General features: G+C 38.6%; 4 protein-coding genes across 4 annotated transcripts; 1 reads left to right on the top strand and 3 right to left on the bottom strand.

Moving 5' to 3' along the window:
• Positions 1-3,329: 3,329 nt before the first annotated feature.
• Positions 3,330-4,212, bottom strand: LOC128545364 (histone H2B 3). Its single transcript, XM_053515575.1, has one exon. The coding sequence runs from the start codon at positions 4,143-4,145 to the stop codon at positions 3,765-3,767; it is 381 nt and encodes a 126-aa protein (XP_053371550.1). The 5' UTR covers positions 4,146-4,212; the 3' UTR covers positions 3,330-3,764.
• Positions 4,213-4,388: 176 nt separating this feature from the next.
• Positions 4,389-5,253, top strand: LOC128545804 (histone H2A). The gene has a single exon (XM_053516453.1). The coding sequence runs from the start codon at positions 4,472-4,474 to the stop codon at positions 4,856-4,858; it is 387 nt and encodes a 128-aa protein (XP_053372428.1). The 5' UTR covers positions 4,389-4,471; the 3' UTR covers positions 4,859-5,253.
• Positions 5,254-5,403: 150 nt separating this feature from the next.
• zpr1 (ZPR1 zinc finger) lies at positions 5,404-17,418 on the bottom strand. The gene is made up of 13 exons (XM_053516451.1): positions 17,186-17,418; positions 16,934-17,095; positions 14,842-14,932; positions 14,621-14,691; positions 11,524-11,610; positions 11,260-11,382; positions 10,950-11,076; positions 9,877-9,947; positions 8,993-9,082; positions 8,647-8,757; positions 8,466-8,555; positions 6,039-6,104; positions 5,404-5,926 (listed from the first exon to the last, which is right to left on the bottom strand). Exons 1-13 carry the CDS (start codon positions 17,300-17,302, stop codon positions 5,801-5,803), a joined length of 1,332 nt encoding a protein of 443 aa, XP_053372426.1. The 5' UTR covers positions 17,303-17,418; the 3' UTR covers positions 5,404-5,800.
• Positions 17,419-19,785: 2,367 nt separating this feature from the next.
• On the bottom strand, positions 19,786-21,546 carry pwp1 (PWP1 homolog, endonuclein). Its single transcript, XM_053516337.1, has one exon. It carries the CDS (start codon positions 21,443-21,445, stop codon positions 19,982-19,984), a length of 1,464 nt encoding a protein of 487 aa, XP_053372312.1. The 5' UTR covers positions 21,446-21,546; the 3' UTR covers positions 19,786-19,981.
• Between the last annotated feature and the right edge of the window lie 456 nt (positions 21,547-22,002).

Genomic DNA, 22,002 nt, shown 5'->3' with positions numbered 1-22,002 from the left:
TTGTGAACCTTAACTGAAGCTCTTGAGTTCTTGTACCGGTATGATTTCTGTGCATGCATGTGAGACTGCCACATGATTGGCCTTTTTGGAGAATAGCATGACTAAGCCAGTGTACAGGTGTTCCTAATAAAGTGGACAGGGAGGGTAGGTTATTAATTAACATCACACCACCATTATCTTTTTTTTTTTTTTTTTTTAAACACATCCACTTACCTGTAATACCACTGAAGGTCTAGGGACTTGTTTGACTGCACTGACATTAAGGAAGTTTTTCCCACTGTAAGCTTTTACAGTTCCATGAAAGTGAACGTGCAAAGCCTTTATCCTTACTTTTAGCCCGGTCTCATACTTTTTCATCTTTTGGTTTTTGTTTGTCGTCTGTTGAGGAAAGAGAATATAATGTCTGGCAAAGGGATATTTTGTTTCTAAACTGTTAATAAAATCTTTTTTTAAATCTCTCTCCATGTCATGTAATGTATGTCAGTAATGGTTTATTGAATATCCATGGTATACACGTTTGGATGTAGATGTATGTATCTGAATTAAAGAAGTTTAACATTTTTGTCAAGCAAGACAGTATTTACCATGATCATCTAACCTACAGATAAGATAAGTGTGTAAAAAATGTATTATATTAATTACACACGTTCACTGAGCACTTTATTAGGAACACTATTCTAATACTTGGTGACCTAAGGTGGTTCTTACAAACAGCTTCAATTATTTGCAACATGGATTTCAAAATATGTTGGAAACATCTTGCTCAAGTCGACATGGCACAGTTCATGCACTTTTTCAGGTAAACATTCATGCCACAAATCTCCTGTTGTGCCACATCCCGATGGTGTATTCTATTGGAATCAGATTCTGTGACTGGGGAGACCATTGAAGATCATGGGCATGTTGATAATAATAACAATAATAATAATTATTATTATTATTATTACAGTAATAATTCATCATTTCACAAGGCAAAAGTCATTTCAAATTGTTTTTCAAATTACTTTATACTGTATTCAGGGTCACAGGGGTCCTAGAACCTATTCCAGGAGACTTTGGGCACGAGGTGGGGTACACCCTGGACAGGGTGGCAATCCATTGCAGGGTGCACATATTCATTCACACACTACAGGCAATTTGGTAACACCAGTTAGCCTAATCTGATTGTCTTGTACTTGAAGTACGAGCAACAATCAGAATCAGATTTTATTCAGAAATTAAATAGTTTGACATTTAATGGATGATTGGTATTAGGAATAAAGATTCAATCCCCTCACCATTACACCACCTGCACCATACTGGACCGGTTTGGTTTGTGAATTTATGCTGTTGATGGTATCAAATTGTGACCTCAGCAACTGTGGAATCAGCAGAAATTAAGTTTAATCAGACCAGGCTACATTTTTCCAGTCTTCAGCTCACTATGATAGTTGATGCTGCCGGCTTCTGTATCTGTATGATTGCATGCACTCCATGGATGCTACATGACACTATTATTTTGGTCTAATGCAATGTTAGATGAGTAAATGAAATATACATTCCATGCTAAGAATAAGATATGGGAAAATAATGATGTATGTACTGTAAATTATTGTTATACAAATGTGTAAAATATAAGGGCTTAAAAGAAGGCCTATTTTCTTCTCTATGGTCTTGTGTTAGCTTAGTATATCAACTCCACACTGAATACAACAGAAGCTTTTATGCATTTATTCACACAACATTTTATCCTATTTCAAGTTCTCCCATATTACACCTCTGCTGTGCCTCACTCTCCTGGCTAGCTTTAGCTGCCTTCATCAGGTTTGAAGCAATTCCAACTCCTCTTCTAATAGGATTGAACTAGAGAGTGTTATTAGGTTGTTACTTGTACTAGCATGAGGAAATGTTTTTGATTAAGTCGACAAAGTACAAAGGTCCTCTGGATGTGGGTCTCTGCCTTTTTTCTTGCAGCTCAGGATGATGAAAGCTTGGTGTTAGATCCTGACTGTGCCAAGAATCCTAGCAGCAAACACCCAACACCGCAATTCTTCTGGACATGAACATTTCCTTGCACATAAAAGTGAAAGAGAAAAATAGCATGTGTCGCGAAAAAGCTACAACTAGTAAGTGTAAATTCGAATCATGGTAAGATGAACATAAATACATTTTTTTTTTTTAAAAGGCTTTGCTAAGAATTTTTTGAGGAATGAGGACAGAGAAAAGAATGAATGTGCCTATAATGGCAAAATGCAAATTTATAAAAAAGATTTAATTTTCTCATTATTTCTGCAATCACATCCATTTATTCACATTCTCTAACACTTCACCTGTGTAACCAGGAAACTTAATGCACAAAGCAGGGGACACCTGGGATGGCATACCAACCCATTGAAAGGACTCAAGCACTTTTTAAAATTATTTAACTTTTTAATTAATGCATTTTTTCTAACGTCAAAGTACTTCATTTTCACTCCTTTTCCAAACATGCTGTTTCAGTGTCTACGTGAATGAGATACCTGAACTGAGAAACAAGCTAGGGGAGGGTATCTTCATATACAAAGAAATAATTACAAAAGATTACAAAAAAGGATTTTTATAAATAATATAAATTCTAATAATATACATAATAGGTCCCCTTTAAAACTCACTCACCTATCCTCTATACTTATACTTTATCTTGTATATAGAGTCACAAAGGGGCTGGAGTCGATCCTAGACTTAGGGTAAATGGACAATCTATTGCAGGGAACACACATACACTAAATCACACACTACGAAACCAGAATACCCAGAGGAACCTCCCTAAACACATGGAGAACATGCAAACTTGTGCACAGACCAAAGGCAGGAATCGAAACCGAACCCTAAGCGCAAGGCAACATTGCCACTCCCCATTAGAAATTACTCTAAAAACAAATTAGTGTTTACTAATACGTGCCATAAATCATGCTTACACTACACCCATGTTTTCAGGTTAACAGCCCATATTAAAAGGGTACAAAATTATAATTTCTGGTACTATCCCCAAAGATAAAGTTGCAGTTTAGTACTTTTTTAAGGGTACACACTGTGGATTGCCCCCGAGAAAACACTTGTTATACAAGTTTCTATGTTAACATGTTAATACACGATAATACAAACTAAAATTGTTTTTGCCTAGTAGCGTATTTTATGAAAAACACTTGTTTAACATTGGGTAGCCTTTATTAAAGTTAAGCCGTATTTTTAATACAAACCTATTTCCAATATCCTGATTAAAGCGGTCACTTTTGATGTCAGTTATCAATAGCTAACATATATAACTAATCAGACATCGACCATCAATAAACTTCACAAATGCACTGGTGTCAACATGAATCAACATGTTTATTCTGTGAGTTGACAAAAATCATTATGAACTAATATTCATTAAGACACTGTTTTAAATCCATACAGTACATAAAATCCCCCCCACAGCTGTCCCCAGGTTCTCTGGCCGGAACCACAGCGATGTTGTGAATTGCACCCTGGAGCTAAACAGCACCAGAACTATTACACGTGAGGAAACCTGCGGTGCCTTCTTTCACACATGCAAACAAGTACATTTCAGGAGGTACATTCAATAAAAGCAATAAAGAGAAGACAAATGACAGCAATATAATGTCCTTCCAAAACATCTGAGGCAGTCATTTATGCGTAGGACGAACAACCCTGGAATAAACATGCGGTATCAAAGAGCAGAGATCACTTCCTTCTTCCGCTGGCGCCCCTTCTGTTCAGTCCATCTTCTGCTCCTACCTTCTTCACTTGGAGCTGGTATACTTGGTCACAGCCTTGGTGCCCTCAGACACGGCGTGTTTGGCCAGTTCTCCTGGCAAAAGCAGGCGCACAGCTGTCTGAATCTCTCGTGATGTGATGGTGGAGCGCTTGTTGTAATGAGCCAGGCGTGAAGCTTCGCCAGCAATGCGCTCGAAGATATCATTCACGAATGAATTCATGATGCCCATTGCTTTGGATGAAATACCAGTGTCCGGATGGACTTGTTTAAGGACTTTGTACACATAAATGGCATAGCTTTCTTTCCTGGTCTTGCGCCTTTTCTTATCCCCCTTCTTCTGGGTCTTGGTCACGGCCTTCTTTGAGCCTTTTTTAGGTGCTGGGGCGGATTTCGCAGGGTCAGGCATGTTTTCGGTCCGTCAAAAATAACGTCAAGTCTCCTCCGTTTAGCTCTGTGTATTTTATGCGCTGTCGTCTTACCTCTACTTATAGAATTTGCATGCAAATTCGAGAAAAAGAACGCTTTATTTTGATTGGTTGCGCACCTCGTGTCGCGCGACACATACCATCTTGTGATTCGTTGTGTTGGAGAGAGTCAGCGCGTCCAATCAGAATCCGGATTGGGGTATAAATATCAAACGCTGCTTACATCATAGTACAGCGCTGTGACTGCAATAGAAACACAAAGCGAGTGATAAACTAAATAACAGTATATCGTTGTTGTGATTTGACTATGTCCGGAAGGGGGAAAACCGGAGGAAAGGCCCGAGCCAAGGCCAAGTCTCGTTCTTCCCGAGCTGGACTTCAGTTTCCAGTGGGTCGTGTCCACAGACTGTTACGCAAAGGGAACTACGCGGAGCGGGTGGGCGCGGGGGCGCCGGTCTATCTGGCCGCTGTGCTGGAATACCTGACGGCTGAAATTCTCGAGTTGGCCGGAAACGCAGCGCGAGACAACAAAAAGACCAGGATCATCCCCCGCCATCTGCAGCTCGCCGTCCGCAACGACGAGGAGCTTAATAAACTTTTAGGCGGTGTTACTATCGCCCAGGGCGGAGTGTTGCCAAACATCCAAGCTGTTCTGCTGCCCAAGAAAACCGAGAAACCAGCCAAGAGCAAGTGATGACCAAGGACACTGACATCACATCACAGCTTCACACAGCGGTGCCACCATCTTGTGTGTCTATCACATTATTTTTTTGTTCTTCGCTTGCGTTGTGTTACTGTGTTAAGAAACTGAATTATGATGTTTTTCGGAGAACTGCTTTGTGTCTACATCGAGACTGAACACTAGCCACTTACAGGATTTAGACGAGAGGCGGACATCTTCAACCTGTCCGTGAACAAAGGTGTGGAGTGTGAGCGGATTCAGAGGGAAAACACGGGCCTGAACATTATTAGCTTCTTATCTGACGTAGTTTTAGATTAATAATTGTTATTTCAACTGCTTTTAAGCCGCATAATTATTGAGTTGTTTAATTGAATAAATGTTGAAAGCCTGGTAAAGGCACAAAGACACATTTGTTTCTCAGTGTGTGTTTCTGAGCCGCAGAGAGCTGCATGTATTAATGTTTATGACTCGATCTGATTACACATAACTGTAATAATCAATCTGATTACATTATTAAGGCCTGCTATTTACACTCTAGGACATCATCCTCAATTCAATCATGAGAAAAGGCTTATCCTTTTATTGTACATACAATAGTTGTTGTTTTTTTCAGTTTTAGAAAAAGAAAAAGCAATAAATGTAGCATTCATAAATTAAGTGCTTTTTTTTTTTTTTTTTTTTTTTAAACTTAACATAAACCACTTCAATACCAGATCAGTGGTTTGAGTTAAATTAATGACACTTACATGACAACCAAAATAATCTGTACAGCAAAAGGAAGCATGGGTGCTTTTTTTTTTTCGCATCAACTCAAATGTTAACATAACTTGCTGTCCATTTCCTTCTTTTTGGGAACACTTGATCTGGTACTTCACTCCCGCAAGTCATACTGAATAAAAACAATAATAAAGCCCATAGCATTTAACTAATCCTGATCCCTGGTTGATATCGGTCTCATTTTTCAGCCTCGCTGTAACCTTCCGTTTTCATATCATTAAGGCCCAGGTCTTCATTCTGCTCGAACGTTCGCACATACTTTTCAATCTTCATCTCAGGATCAGGGTCTGGAGCGTAAACATTCTAGAAAAAAAAGAGGGGGGGGAAACTTCATGCCTAATCGTGATCAAAATGTCAGTCTTAACCTTCATACAGTACATTTCAGGTTAAGAGTTGTGCAGAGAAATAAGTTTACCTGCAAGTAACTGTTCCCTGCCGGATCGTCCAGGATGATGTGGACATCCATCTCTCCTGACATGATCTTGACATTAAAACACAAGACAAACAAAGAAAACATTGGAAAATTAGGACCTCATGCCACAAATACAAAATAAGTTCTGTAATTTGGTGTGCTAATATACCGGACTTAGGAGGATCGGATAACAGTCAACATAATTAGTTTGTTCACAAGCAAACGTGGTTGTATATAATTATACACAGTGGCCCCAAACTCTCGATCCAAATGCATTTTTCCTTTTATGAAATGTGATTCTTTTTATTTCAGACCAAGAACTGCTTGGAAATTTAACAAGAGAAGATTACACAGAACACAGGCAAACAAAGCAAATTCTGTAAAAAATTTTGCTACAACTTTTCTGTAGAATCCTATAGATCCAACCTTTCCGTCACAGTGTATACACTTCTAAGCAATTGTTTATTCATCGTCATTCAGTAAGCACTTAGCCCTCTTCAATAGCCCTCTTGATTTTATAGAGGATCTGGTGGCCGATACCAGGCATACACACCCTGAATGCCAGTTCATGCACAAATACATTATTACTTTTTCACACCTAGAGCAATTTAGTCATTTATCCACCCAGAGCATGTTTTTTTTGAAAAAATGTGAAACGAAAAACCGCACAACTTGTCTACCCAAATACTACGTTATACACTCAACAGCTATTTTATTAGGTACACCTTGCTAGTATTGAGTTTGGCCACTTTTTCCTTAAGAACTGCCTTAATTCATGACATAAATTCAAAGAATGTTTCCAGCATCTTAAGAGATTTTGGTCCATATTAACATGATGACATCATGACGTATCTGCAGATTTGTTAGCTGCACATTCATGATGTAAATCTCCCATTTTACCACATGCCAATTGAGATCTGGTGACTGTGGAGGCCTTTTGAGAACAGTGAAGTCACGGTCATGTTCAAGGAATCAGTCTGAGATGATTTTAACTTTGTGACGTTATCCTGTGGTCATTTGAAACAGAACTCAACTGGTGGTCTTAATTATGGCAAGAAAATACCCCACCACCATGACACAACCAGCCTGAACTGTTGATACAAAGCAGGATGGATCCAATGCCAAATTCTGACCCTACCATCTAAACGTCACAGCAGAACTCTTCAGACGAGGCAAAGTTTTTCCAAACTTCCATTGTTTAATTTTGGCAAGCCCATGCAAATTGCAGCCTTAGTTCCCGTTCTTTGCCGACGGTTGACCCCGTGTGGTCTGCTGCTGCTGTAGTCCATCTGTTTCAATGTTCTCCGTGCTGCAAAGATGCTCTTCGGCAAACCTTGGTGGCAACTAGAAGTTTTTTGCATTAACTACCTGTTGAACCAGTATACCTAATGAAGTGGCCGGTAAATGTGTAAACAAAAAAAAGAATTATAGAAACTAAAAGAAAATATTAAACAGCAATGCATAAAACTTCTTATTCTGCACTTTTATTATTGAAAGATCTGTTTACTGAGACACACATGCAAAATCCTCACTCCTGTTTTTCGTATCTCAGTACTGATGTTTGCAAATCGGCAGTTTACAGGGATCACAGGTCACAAATGTTTTTCACGTCCTGTCTGCCCTTAGCGAATTTGCTTTCCAAAGATTTGTATATCCATGTTGTGTTTGGTTTGAACTCTGCTTTAGTAGTCAGTCCCTTTTTCGGGTTTCAGTCAAAGGCACATGTAAAATTGTAAACCATTCAGTCCCTATTTGGCCAAATGTTTGTGGACACGTACCATCACACACAGCGGTCCAATGCTACTTATCCAAGTACCAGAGAGAAGCATGACGCTTGCACATGTAAGTACACGCACTTAACCACAGGACACTTTTTTTCACTGCTGTTTAAAAAAGAGAGGATCTTTTGCCGCCTCATTTTTGCTAGTCAACATTGAGCAGCACAGTGAATATAGCCAAGTTGGTTTGCTTAAGTGTACCAGCTAGAGATAAACTGTTAGAGATACAATGTTTCCTTGAATTCCAACTGATGTGGATCAATCGAGACCAATTAAAGTTTAATTAATTATTCTATTTGTTTACTTACGGGATACACTTTTACTGATGATTGGATCTTCATAGGCTTAACATGAATATGTACGAGGTTCAACCAGATTATAAGGATCTACTTTTTTTCTCTTTTGAAGTAAAAAGGGGTGGAGCGTACAATAGTTGGAGTGCACGGCGGCAACACCTCATCTATGATCACACCCACATCATTTAAAATGTTCCAGGTTAGGTCTCCCGTTCCTCTGATAAACTCCACTCTTTTGGGAAGATTTTCCACAGAATTTTGATACATGGCTAGGGGGCTGTTGTGTCCATTCAGCTACTCAAGTTATTTTTTTCCCGGGCTGAAAATTGTATGCATTTTAAACTTAAAATTCAAACCTTTTCAATCTTTGCCCCAAACAGCTCCAGTTTTTCAGACGTGTCAGAAGCGGCGCTGTCTCCACAAACGAAAGGGTTTTTCATGACGACCTAAACCAATGATACATAGCAAAACTAAAAGTTAGAGAGCTTTCTCTAATTCTACATATCCTACAAGAATGTTATGATTGCTTACACTCACCAGTTCCTTGATGTCTTTAAGGAGACCTTCCAGAGTGGTGAATTTTCCTCCTAATGCCGCCATGCCCAGCTCAAACTCCAGCTCTGGAATCAGCACACTGCACGTCTCTGACTGGCGCACACATGCAAACAAACCGCATCAGTAAATGAAGGAAGATCTCAATTTTAATGTCGCAGCATGAGCTTTAAATATACTTAGTAGTGAGATGATTTATTTAAAAAAAAAAAAAAAAAAAAAAAAAAGAAGCCACCTCACTTAATCTGCATACATGTTAGGTGCATGTTAAAAATATGAACGCAGGAAGAAGCATTATATGTTTTAAGGAATTGCGTGCACTGAAAAATACCTTTAGCAAGTCTCGTGACATGTCTGACGGGTCTGTGAGATGGAGAGTGATTTTGGTTCCCAGCTCCTCTGTTGCACCGCCTGATTTCACCTGTTTAATTATTGCAGAATGGTATGTTACATGTTATTACTAGAAGTATCCCGCCAGGCCCCCAGAATTACTACAGTACGCAACTGACAAACAATAAATGATGAAAGGGATCTTAAACTATTTCAAGCTTTTTTATAGAATGCAATAATTAGACTTTTGTTACACACTATAGCCAAAAGTACTGTGTTTCCTTCTGTTTGCCCTTCTAATAGAACAGCCTCACCCACAAACCACAACTATAGCCACGGTCAATCAACACACCTTCCAAAAAGCAATAGCAGACTGTTCCTTTTAAAGTTTATGAACATTGGGCGACCAACTGTGGAAAATAAATACATCAGCTGTTTCCAAAAAATTCTTACCGCTGTATCAGTTCATACCAGAATGATGTAAACGTTTAAAAAAAAAAAAAAAAAGAAAAAAGGGCACAAGCACTCACACATCCACACCCAATTATACAATGCATGTAATCAGAAAACGCCAATCAGCACACATCTTTGGGCTGTTGGAATACCAATGTACCCAGAGAAAACCCACCAAGCATTAGGAGAACAGTTAAAAAAAAACAAAAAAAAAAAACATACATACACACACTGCAAGATTTGAATCCTCAACCCTCCAAGTGTGAGACGACAGTGCTAACCACTAAACCACTATGCAGCCATTATCAACATTAGAAATACAACACATTCTGTCTAGTTGTCTTCAACAGGATGTACTAATGCTTCATATAAGAAGACAAATAATTACAAATCAGTCAGGCCCATAAAGTAATACTGCCGGTCTTCTCTGACCTCATTAGTTCGATGTCCACAGCTGTCACAGTTGGTGGCCATGATGATCACTTCTTTGAAATGTGGAATTTCTGATTAACAGTAAAGGAAGAAATCTAAAAACGGTATTAACAAATTAGTCTCACGTATAAATTAAAAGAATGTGTAAGTTTTCGTTTCCTGTGTATCATGTTTCTGTCAAACAAAGCTTTACGATTATACATTTATTTACATTAACATTAAACTGTGATGCACTTTTTAGTGTTTTCTCATCTCCCAGTACACCTGATTTAACTAATCAGCCAACAGTCTTTTTCTGAAATGAAGTGGATGCGATAAAGCAAGGAAAACACTAAAATGTGCAGGTTAGGTGGTCCTCCAGGACCAGGATTGAGAAACCACTGCATCAAAGTAATATTTTAATACTGTGTCATATGCAAATTCCAAACCCCATGACTCATACTGCTGTATGTATTTAAATGCATAGTCTCTCAGTTTATGATCTTAAGTTTCTTGTCATTTTAGCCTCCAAGTAAAGAACAAAAGTAGGATTAAATCATAAATACCTCAAAAGCATACATGCACTGTAGATGTTTGCATGAGAGCGTCTCATTAATTTCGAACAAACCCGCTCGTTTCCACCGACACAGCTGACCAAATAATCTTGTTCTTACACTTTTTCATATGTCAGATATTTTTTGATTAACCCAGTTTGTTTCATTTCCCACAATATAAAAAAGCGCCACTAACACTTAAGCTTAAATTTTTAATGTATTTCAAGGTTAAAAAAAACAACATAAAAAAACAGAAATTCAGTTTGTGTGCAAAATCTATAATCATCATTCCTGTCCCTGAGAACTATTCAAAACAGGTTTGCCCATGTGTACAGTGCACTGTCACATCAACCTTTTTTCCTCATCTCTTGGTTGATATTTTAAAACCATTAACTAGTTTTTTACAGTCAATATGAGCGACACTGCAGGCATAACATTTCACTGTACTTATGGTACATGGTCCCGATGTGACATACAGTCAGACCTGTCCACACTAAACAAGACGCAAATCTCACTGAGCTACCAAATTTTAAAGGATACGGACAAGTTTCATGTTGGTTGAGGCAGGAGCGTTGCATTCTGGGCAGTTAGTGTTGAAAACCAGGACCTCATTCCTCATTGTCTCAAGATCATTGCCAGGTTTTTCTTCTGGTTCTGGTTCACTTTCCTTATTTAAAAAAAAAAAAAAAAAAAAGGGTGTAGGCAAATGTAGGCAAACAATTCAACAAGGATGGAAAGTATCAATCTTATAATAAAGTAATTTAATGCTTTTGAGAAACCTGACCTTATCTCTGAACTCTCATAAAAAATAAAAGCATGAAAAGAAAGCATGCAATCCCAGTATTCTTACCTGTATCCCAAGGGCTGCATTTTGCTCAGGTGTCCTTTTGTAATGAGATACAGAAAGAGCTTGGTCTTTCTGCGGTGCAAATGGATTCTCAATAAAACTGTTCCCTGAGGGATCATTAATGATCTGACGGGTAACACAGGAAAACAAATGCAGAACTGTTTACACACTGAGACAGACACAATCCTGAAAACAGCTTCTATTGCATTCACAGTAATTAAAGTTTAAAAAGTAACCATGTTGTATTAGAGATGCTGATATATTTACCAGTGTGAATTCCTCATTTACATCTTTCAGCTTTTGCAGCCTCTTAATAAACTGGTCTATTTTGTCTGCTACTTCTGGATCAGTGGCCTGAAAAGAAAAATAAAGACTGAGCACATGCAGAGAACAATATGCAAAACAACCTGGATTACAAGCACAATTCGTTCCGGAAGCGGGCTCATATTCCAAAAATAATCGTAAATTAAAGCAAATTTTCCCATTAGAAATAATTAAAACTTAAATTATACATTCCACAGCCCAAAAAAATAAATACATAAAAATAATTAATAAAAAATATAAAGTAAAAGTAAAACAAATTAACCTGCACTTTACCTTTAAAAAAAGTAAAAATAAATCGAGACAAATAAGTGTTTCCATTTATGCTCGCAGGCGCTGTTTGTTTGTGTGTGTGTGTTTCTTTGTGTACGTGTGTGAATCTAAAGTAAGAGGACAGGAGGAATCAGCCCCTCCCGTCTCCCCCTACTCATTTTACACAGTAAACCTTTCTCCTCGCTTATTTGAATTTCATACAAACACACATTAACGGAAAGACAGTTTTGTCTGAAAAATTGGCAAGAAAGTAATGACACTTGCATGAGCGTATACTAACGGAATCACTGCTGTAAAGTGAAACAAACAAATTAACCTGCACTTTACCTTTGAAAAGAATCACGACAGAGCAGTGTTTCTGTGTAAAGCAGGGTGTGTGTGAGTGTGTGTGTGTGTGTGTGTGTGTGTGTGTGTGTGTGTGAGAGAAGCCAAGAGGGGGTGGGGTGTAAATGGCGAGTGTGTGTGTGTGAGAAGCCGAGAGGGGGTGGGGTGTAAATGGCGAGTGTGTGTGTGTGTGTGTGTGTGTGTGTGTGTGTGTGTGTGTGTGTGTGTGTGTGTGTGTGTGAAGGGGCAAGGTGTCAAATTACCCACGTGCGCACACATAACAGGCTGAAACAGAGTGAGAGAGAGAGAAAGAAAATGGATCTTTACCCACTTTAATGAGACTTGCTTTTGCTATACATGCACACTGTACACACGGGCTTACAAACACAAAATAAAATATGTTTTACGCACAGACATGTGGTCACAGTGTTATAGTAAACCGTACACACGTGCACGAACGTTGATTATACCAAGTAGGGGTACGATTACCCCAACAAAAAAACAACAACATTGGCCCAGTTGTGATCATGTGACGTTCGGCGTCAAAACAAGAAGCGCATGCATCATACATGATACTTGGTACAAGACTCAAAATTTATAAAAAAAAATCTCTGCAAGCTTGTCTTGCAGAACATTCGCAAACCGCGTTACCCACAAACCAAGGTTTCACTGTATACAAATGTATTTTTACCAACATGCAAGAACATTCTAACTTGTACAATCTTTCTATTTTTCACCACAGATAAGGCAATGCTGCTAACAAAAAAGGCGAGCAGGCAAAAAAAAAAAAAAAAAGCCCTAGAATTTGTTACTACATGGAGTACTGTTTTTTTTTCTCCCAAAATTTGTAGCAAGCACCCACAAAAAGAAAAAACAGTAAAGCAAAAGCCTGGTGTCCCTATTACTTCAAAAAGTGAAGCCTGCTTGTTTTTATTGACTCATAAAACTAAACCTAGATTTCTAAGTTAAAACCGCGTGTCTGTCACCTCCTGCAGACATCCACTTTAATGAATTTTCTTAACCTCTATTTTTATTTATCTTTTATATAAAAATAAAGGAAAGTGGTTGTTTTTCTTTATTTCCCCCTGCGGTTCGACAGGACTTCGATTACTCACCTAGGGATGTAACTTGAGCATAGGTTTGCAAGAACTCTTCTTACCATACGTTTTTATCATCTCATTAGAATTTAGCTCAGGTGATTGTGGATTCTGCATGTTGGTGGGCCCGCTAAAACTCACAAGCGTGCGACCCATTCCTCGTCACTGAAATGTGCTGCCAGCGGTAACTTGTTTTCTGAGAGAAATCTTTGCATTCTCATAATGGCGCGCAAGACGTAACCTAGAGAATCCGGTCATTTGTCAAAATAAAAGGTTTTTCCAAATAAAATACTGTTCAGACTCGAATAATACATAAAATGGAAATATAAAATTTTTTATTGTGCGGCCCGGTACCATTTGATCAACGGACCGGTACAGGTCCGCGGCCAGGGGGTTGGGGACCACTGGTCTAAAGCACATGAAGATAGCAAGAAATCTCTCAAATTAACTACAGGTAGTCCCTGACTTAGGACATTCGAGTTACAAATTTCGCAGAGACAAACAGACCGCGGTTCGACTTCCACTTCAGTAATGGAAGTAGCTCACATGTAGTGCAGTGCACCAGATACCAAACTGTGAACCAGCTGTGCGTGTATGCAAATGAAAAAAACATAATGTATAAAATGTGTGTACATGTGGTAGTACGGGAGAAATGAGTCGACCTCCCCGGTTTCGATGAATCAGTTCGGAAGCACAATGATAGAAAATGACTGCCCTTGAAAAGCTGTCCTCATGGTGAAAAATCCCAATTTTGGAAAGTTTTCAACAAAACAATCCAAAACAGCTCTGAGACAAAATGGCATCCGGAATTCGCCTTGCGATTTAAAGGCGCAGAGACAACACTGTTACATTTGACGTGTGAGATTCATTTCCTTAGGGGCGGTTACTGTTTTTGGCCACATGATGGCAGTGTGGGGAAAGGGGACAGAGATTTAGTCACGTGAACTGGAATGCTTTACATTGTGTATTCGTATTAAAGGTGTACAAGACCCACTTTGTCAGACTTGAGAACAAATCGGACTTACGAATGTGCTCCCAAAACAGAACTTATCCTTAAGTCGGGGACAACCTGTATTGACAAGGTACACCCATAAACTGAAAACCATTTTAGGTGCCAAGCTGTCATCAAAGATAAAATTTATTCTAGGTTGGTTTTTGTTTACTACATGAGGCCAAACATTTTCTTATAGTCCAGTAGTCTGGATGTCTTTAGTAATAATGTACAAAGAAAGAAATGTAATAATATGGTGTGTACAAACCTTATTTGTACAAATCATACTCATACAAACAGATATCATGATTAAACACCTATTAAATCTGAGACGACCAAAAAAAGAAAAAGCACAAACCCGCCGTAGTGGTTGATCTTGTTCTAATCCTGATATTGCTCTGTCAAGGAGTCCCTCAATAGTGGACAATGCTGAAAAAGAAGCAGTATTTTACTTAAACGTATAAACCGGTATATACTTTTATTTACACCACACCTGTGCCTCCATCAGCAGTCAAAAAACAGCAAATTCCTTCAAAGTTCTGTAGGTTATCACAGAATCATAACTGCAGTAATACTCACAGCCCTTCTGTGTAAATGCAGGGATTTCAAAGTCCAACTCCGGTATTCTAATAGTGGCACTGTCGGTCTTCACGACCTCACGGTTCATATCCTGAACATCAGAAACAAAACATAACTTAGCAACATTAAAAAACAAAACACAGGAAATACGATGCAGTCCTAATTAAAATAATCAAAATGCAATGTGCTGATTATCAGGGAATTAAAAATCTCAGTCAGTGATTCTCACAGGTGTGAAATATACCTGTGATGTTAGTCAACGCAATGGACCGGCATTACCTGCCACCACAAAAGTGGGCTACTGCATGCAACAAACAACAAATACATATGACCTTTAACAGAATATTTTTAACAGATATTTTTTTATTCATTGATATTTCTATTTATTTTAAATTTCAAAGACCCAACATATTACCTCTCTCCTCCATCTAACCTTGTGAAGAGTAAGATTCACCAAGTACAGCGAAACCTCAGCATAAGAATGCCCTCCCTTACAATTTTTAGCCCTAAGAATTAGAATTTTGCAAGAAATTAGCATTGGCATAAGAAGCTTTTTCTGCATTTAAATGAATTAAATTTAAATGAATAAAAAAAAAAAAATATATATATATATATATATATATATATATATATATATATATATATATATTGCACATACATCTATGTGCCAAAACTCGTTAACGTTAAGCTAACGAGCGTTGTATCACAGCGTTAAGTGATGTTTAATGTTTTATTTATTTCATACTTTACTTCATTTACACATCGTTTCTAAATGTTTTGTTTTATACTCAAAAATTTGATTCCAACCATCCATCTAGGAACTCTGTCATCAAACTATTAATTAATCACTCACTTACTCATCGTCTATACCGCTTTATCCTGTATTCAGGGTCGCGGGGACCTGAGGAGCCTATCCCAGGAGGCTTAGGGCAGAAGGCAGGGTGCCAATCCATTGCAGGGCACACACACTCACACACACTACAGGCAATTTGGGAACGCCAATCAACCTAAGCTGTATATATTTGAACTGTAGGAGGAACCCGGAGTACCCGAGGGAAACCCAACAAGCACAGGGAGAACATGCACACTCCATGCACACAGAGATGGAAATTGAGCCTGGCCAGGAATCGAACCCGGACCCTGACCCTGGGGGTGCAAGGCGACCGTGCTAACCACTACACCACCATGCCGCCATCAATTAATCAATCATCTTTTATTTATATAGCACCTTAGTTGAACCACAGTCCTTCGCAGATTTAAAAATGGCCATTAAGATCCCAATAAAAAATAAAAGACAAAATAAAACTCATAAAAATTATACAATTATAACATATCAAAAGTCATTCTAAATAAAAGAGTTTTAAGTTTTGTTTTAAACCGAGGCAGGTCAGTAATATAATGTAACTCAGGTGTAATGGTGTTCCAGAGTTTGGGACAGCCACTGCAGTGAAGGCCAATGGTGACTATTGCATTTATTCCCATTTTTACGACTGTGGTAGGACCTCTGGTCAACATGTGCATGTCATTGGACTGTGCAAGGAAACTGGAGCATGAGGAAACAGGATGAGAACTCCATGCACACTGACCCTAAGACAGGAATCGACCCCGGACCCTGCAGGTGTAAGGCGATTGCCAACCACTAAAACACCATGCCGGCATAAAAATATGGTTATAGTGTTTCAATTTGGTAATATTCTTGGGTGGCTGGAACGGAGTATCTGCATTTACATTATTTCTACGTTTTCGTATCGCGTACAAATTTTCGCCTTAAAAACTAATTACATTTGTATGCGGAGGTCCCACCGTATACTCTACTTGTAGGAAACACTGCCTGTGTAACAGAATGCACGAAGCACAGTGGATGCACCATGACTAGGCTAAAAATCAATGTATAATAACCAGCTTGTGCTTCACAGACATGTATAATATATATTTAGTGAAAACTGGATTGCTTTCATCTGTGTGAGCATTGTGCATGAAAAAAAAAAATGACATCAGAATGTTATCACACACACACACACACCTGACCGGTCCCCTTCCTACATGTATGAAATGTCAGTGTTAGAACAGGACAGACTGATCAGACTGTCACCTCTTTGGTCTTTATATGGAGTGTGTAGCAGACTCCCTGCTCTTGGATCCGGCCTGCAGACTGGATCTCTGTGTTGGTCCAGTGACAGTTAGGACATGTGAAGGAACTGATGATGATCTCCCTGAAGAAAGGGACTTTGGTTAAGAGAAGACGAGTCTTTCCCTGAAAAAGAGATAAACACACAAACATTTAAACATCTTAACACTGTGGCAATTGTTAGTGTTTATCTCTGTGTTTATTATTATCACTCACATTCTGGTAACAGCTCATACACAGGCTCTCGAGTTCAGTGGGAAGAGCGTCCTCCTCGTCTGCGCTGATCTCTTTAAACATTCCGCCGCGCACGCGATCCTCGCTTATCACCGACATGGTTAATATAAGCCAAGAGCGCTGTGGGTTTAACTTCCAACCAGACCTGAGTGTAAGCGGGAAATACACACCGGAGAACTGTCTAGAATTTTCGAGCCAGTCGGACACACGTGCATCCGCGGTATTACTTCCGGTTTAAAAGGTAATATTTGCGTCAAAATAAAAGTCTAAGAGCGCGACAAGTCTAAAATAACTCACAGAGAGCTTGTATTAAATTAATTTTAATTCAGATAACTTTTTTTATCCCCATGGGGCAATTCAAGGAATTTTCGATGGCATATGTGTGACTGTATGTTTCAGATAATACCCTGTGAGGTTTAAAAAGGACAGTGATATCAACTGCTCTTTGTGTAACTCTGCTTCTAAAACAGTTGTGCATTTGTTTTTGACAAAAAATTAATGTGGTCAGATATTCTTGTTTTTATCCAAAGTTTATGTTCTCCTTTTTTTTCTTGTTTTTTTGACAAGTAGAAGGAGAAGGATAAATATTTTATAATAAATGTCATCCTTTTAATTGCCAAGTTTTTTATTCATAAATGTAAATGTAATAATAGTAATTTATTAATGGTAACTCTTTTTATTTAAAAAAAAATGATCTTGGAAAATATTTGGAAAGTGCTTAAAAGTAAAAAAAAAAAAAAACAAAGCCGTTAGAATTTTATGTTTATGGGAATCATGTTATTATTAATTTCTTTGATTCTTTCAGTTTTTTTGTCATCTGTTATTTACTCATCAGTGGCTCCTCCTGATATGCAGATCCTGACACTTGCAGGCTACCGATACCAAAAAAATGGAGTGTGCCGGCTCCTCGATGCCACTCCTCATTTTATTTAATAAAAAATATTCCTAGTATAATTTATTCCTTACTTTTATGCTTTTTCTTTTCATATTCTGCAGCATAAATAACACTGCATAATCGGGATACATGCAATAAAGGTTTGTAACTTGGACATGTCTAAGAAAAACAGAATTGACAGCTAAATAAGTTTAGCCTTATTTGTCGACTCTTTCTTCAACTATCAGATCAGAGCGCAGGGTAACCCCTGCCGGGTAAAGGTCTTGCTCAAGGGCTCAAAAATGGCACCCTTCTAGAGTTGGGTTGGAGACCAATGAGGTCAGTAACTCAGTAACTGTCTGAGCTACTATACAAATCATTACTGTGCAAGGTTTTTTTTCCTTAGAATAAAAGGTCACTAATGGTTCTTTTTACATTTTTTATAATTTAAAATGTTTTTTTTCACTAATAGGTATACTGTTTTACCTTCTTGCAGTGACAAATAATTTATAGACAGAGATAATATGTACAGTACAAGTTTAAGCACTCCTTTTAATTCAATGTATTTTGTTTTGTGATTTATTTACCCATATGACATGTATTTAAGTAACAACACTTTATTAACACTTTGAAGACCGAAAGTCAGCTGTTCTCGAATAGTTCTTGCAAAACCCTTTAAGCACCATGATGAAACTGGCTCTCATGAAATTCTTCAGCTGACCGAAAGTCAGCTGTTCTCGAATAGTTCTTGCAAAACCCTTTAAGCACCATGATGAAACTGGCTCTCATGAAATTCTTCCCAGGAAAGCAAGACTAAAGCTTAAAAGTTTATTTAGAGTTACCAGCCTCAGAAAGAGCACCTCTGATCAGAGCATAAGACACTCAATCTCAATATCAACTGTTTAAAGAAGGTTATTACAAATTTTGGATGCCTTCCACGTTGTTTTTCAGGGTAGAACAATATATATGACCATGCAGTTAGATGGTGTGTCCAAACCTTTTACTGGTAGTGTATATTTTGTATATTATTACTTTCTCCTAAATTCAACCAGTGTCTCTCAATCCTGGTCATGGACTAACATTTATTCACCTCCAACACACACCTATTTATATATGTGAGAACACAGAGGGGCCCAAAAATATATATACAAACTTCCACAGTTGTTATAGATACCCTTTTTAAAAACTTTTTTTTTAATTATGGCAGCAATGTGTAGTATTATGTTTCCTCTAAAGTACTTGCATCGTTGATGCCATCATGACCACCAGAAGAGATGTACATTATTGCATTCTTCCATATGTAAATGTGCAGGAGAGTAGCATTTGAACAAGAAAAAAAATTCCAACATTACAACTTAAAGTTGTTCAAAGTTGTAGAAATGAGAAATGGTGGTCAAACTGAGCACTTTATGTACTTTAGGTGCTTCTTCTAGTAAATAGATATCATAAAATACTAATTATTATTTTATTATATGTTTATATTCTGGCTAGTCTCATTTGCCCCTGGGTTTAAAAAAGTGTGTATACATGTTTAATGTCATTATTCTATGCAGGGTATATTCAAACTCAGCTCCATTGTTCCCAGCATAGGCTGTGTATCTATTGCAACCTGGACCAGGACAGCAATTACTAAAGATGAACAAATCAATGAACAAATGAATTATTTTAACCTCAGGAAAAGATATCCGTAATAATAAAAACACAACGCTTTAGCATTAAACATCTGTTTAATGATATAATCACAAAAATGTACAAGTGTTATAATTTTTTTTGTATTAACGGTATATTATCTTGTAAACCAAAAGGAAAGCATACACTTATTTATACTTTTCTCTAAATAAGATTTGCATGTTTTGTATTTGAAAAATAAGTTCTTTGGTCATGTAAAGTCTCTAACAGTTCCATTAAGAGACCTCCATGTCAACCGCGCTGCTGCTGAAGCCCCCAGACACTGTGTTGGCAACTAAGCGCTCTCGATTTCCAAAAGCTTCTGCCACTACAGCTACATCACTAATGTCCCATACACGTAGGCCATCCTTCTGTCCTCCGAACGCATAAACGAATGGCAGATCAGGGCAGCAAGCCGCACAGAACAGCACTCCCATTTTCATGTCTCTGGAGTGAATGAGCTTGGGCTTGTTTCCAAGAATATCCCAGACCTTTACGTGTTTATCTTCAGAGCTGGTAACTAGACAACCATTTACTTGACTGCTCAGGTCCATCCCTGACACCTCTCCATCATGTGCCCTCAGCGTAAAGACCAGTTTGTCTGATCTGGCATCTAAACAGTAAATGAAGCCGTCTTCTGTGCTTGCAAGAAAGTGGCAGGGAGAGAAGTGATTCCACACCAGTCGCTCTACCTGACCGCTAAAGCGCCAGACACGGTTGCTGGATTCTGGATTGCGGCAGTCGTACAGGATAACCGACTTATCATAAGACCCAGTGATGAGAGTCTGTGCCTCGAATGGATGGAACTTTAAAGTTTGGACTTTATCTGTGTGACGTTTTAGCGTTGTCGCTGGTTTGCCTTGCACGAGGTCCCAAAGAACTACGGTCTCATCAGCAGACGCGCTTCCCAAAACATTCCTAACCATCTTGTTCCATGATAAATCCAACACGGCATCAGTGTGTCCGTCTACAGGCTCGGCAGCTTGCTTCTTCTTCTTTTTCTTTTTGGCCTTCTTACTGCCCAGAGAAAACACAGGCTCTAAGCAGTCTACCACATCCAGATCCCACACGTCAATCACAGGAGTCATGTTTCCTATGGCTGCATAGTTCCCTGTGTTATTATCAGGGCTGGGGTCAAAGTTCAACCACTCGACACTGAGCGGATAAGCAGGTAGTAAGATGTCATGGTGGACGTACAGTGAGTTCTCTTCAGAGTTATAAACATAAACCTCGAGGTTGCAACAATCCTTCTCGGCCCTTCCAGCAAGAATAAGATTATCCGTAGGCTTGATCTGGAAGTCCTCTCGTTCGTACTGGTCTGTGTCTTTGATGGTGACATAAGGATCTTCTTCGTTAGTGGCGAACACGGTCAGACCTGCCAGACTGTCCCCGAGGTTAGCCGTCTCAAGATCTTCCTCGTCATATTTGTCCAGTTCATACTCAGCAAGATCATCTTCTGCAGGTTTTTTTTCTTTATCTTCAGCAGTCATTTCTGACTGACCTCCTGGCTGAGCTTCTGTCTTGTCTTGCTCATTCACCGAGCACTCTTCCTCCTCCTCATCATCATCATCTTGCCTTAATTCATCCTTCGCCTCAGCAATGATGCGCTGCAGCTCCTCTTTGCTTAATTCAACTTTATCTGGTGTTTCCTTAGAAACGCCCTTCCTCACCCATCCAACACAGGTTATCTGAGAGCTCATGATCACACTAAATATTAAAGAACTCTTACTTAGGCTCAGATGGCAGACCTGCCGAGAAACACGAGGCGTATCAGGGTCCTCTCAAAGCCTGGCGCGATTTGATGACGTATACGCGTTGCCGAGTTGCACGCTTGCCTGTTTAAAATTAAAGTATCAATATGGGGGAAATTAAAGGCTGTAAATATAGTGTTTTACTGTGTTAACGATATAGTGCTAGCATAATGATAGTTTACTTCTAGTTCTTAAAAGTCATAAAATAGTTGTTGTTGTTGTTGTTGTGGTTTTTTCTCCAGAATATATCGTCGTGGTAACGTATCTTAAACGGTTAATCTGCTCCAGATCATGTTACATTTAGAATCAAGTAATCAATCCACTTTTGGTTTTAAAATATATCCGTACAGTTAAACGAAGTCAGATGCAATATCTTGCAGTTAAATTAACATGGCCACCATCTTTGAAGGGGCGGCTGTCCCTCTTCCCCCATAGAGCGTGTGGTACTGTAAGGTCCTAGTTTTTACTGCTCCAGATTCAACTGCTTTACGCAATATAAGATAAGA

The sequence above is a fragment of the Clarias gariepinus genome, chromosome 17 (genome assembly GCF_024256425.1).
Source record: "Clarias gariepinus isolate MV-2021 ecotype Netherlands chromosome 17, CGAR_prim_01v2, whole genome shotgun sequence".
In the NCBI taxonomy this organism is placed as follows: domain Eukaryota; kingdom Metazoa; phylum Chordata; class Actinopteri; order Siluriformes; family Clariidae; genus Clarias; species Clarias gariepinus.
This window is presented reverse-complemented; position numbering and strand designations above follow the sequence as displayed.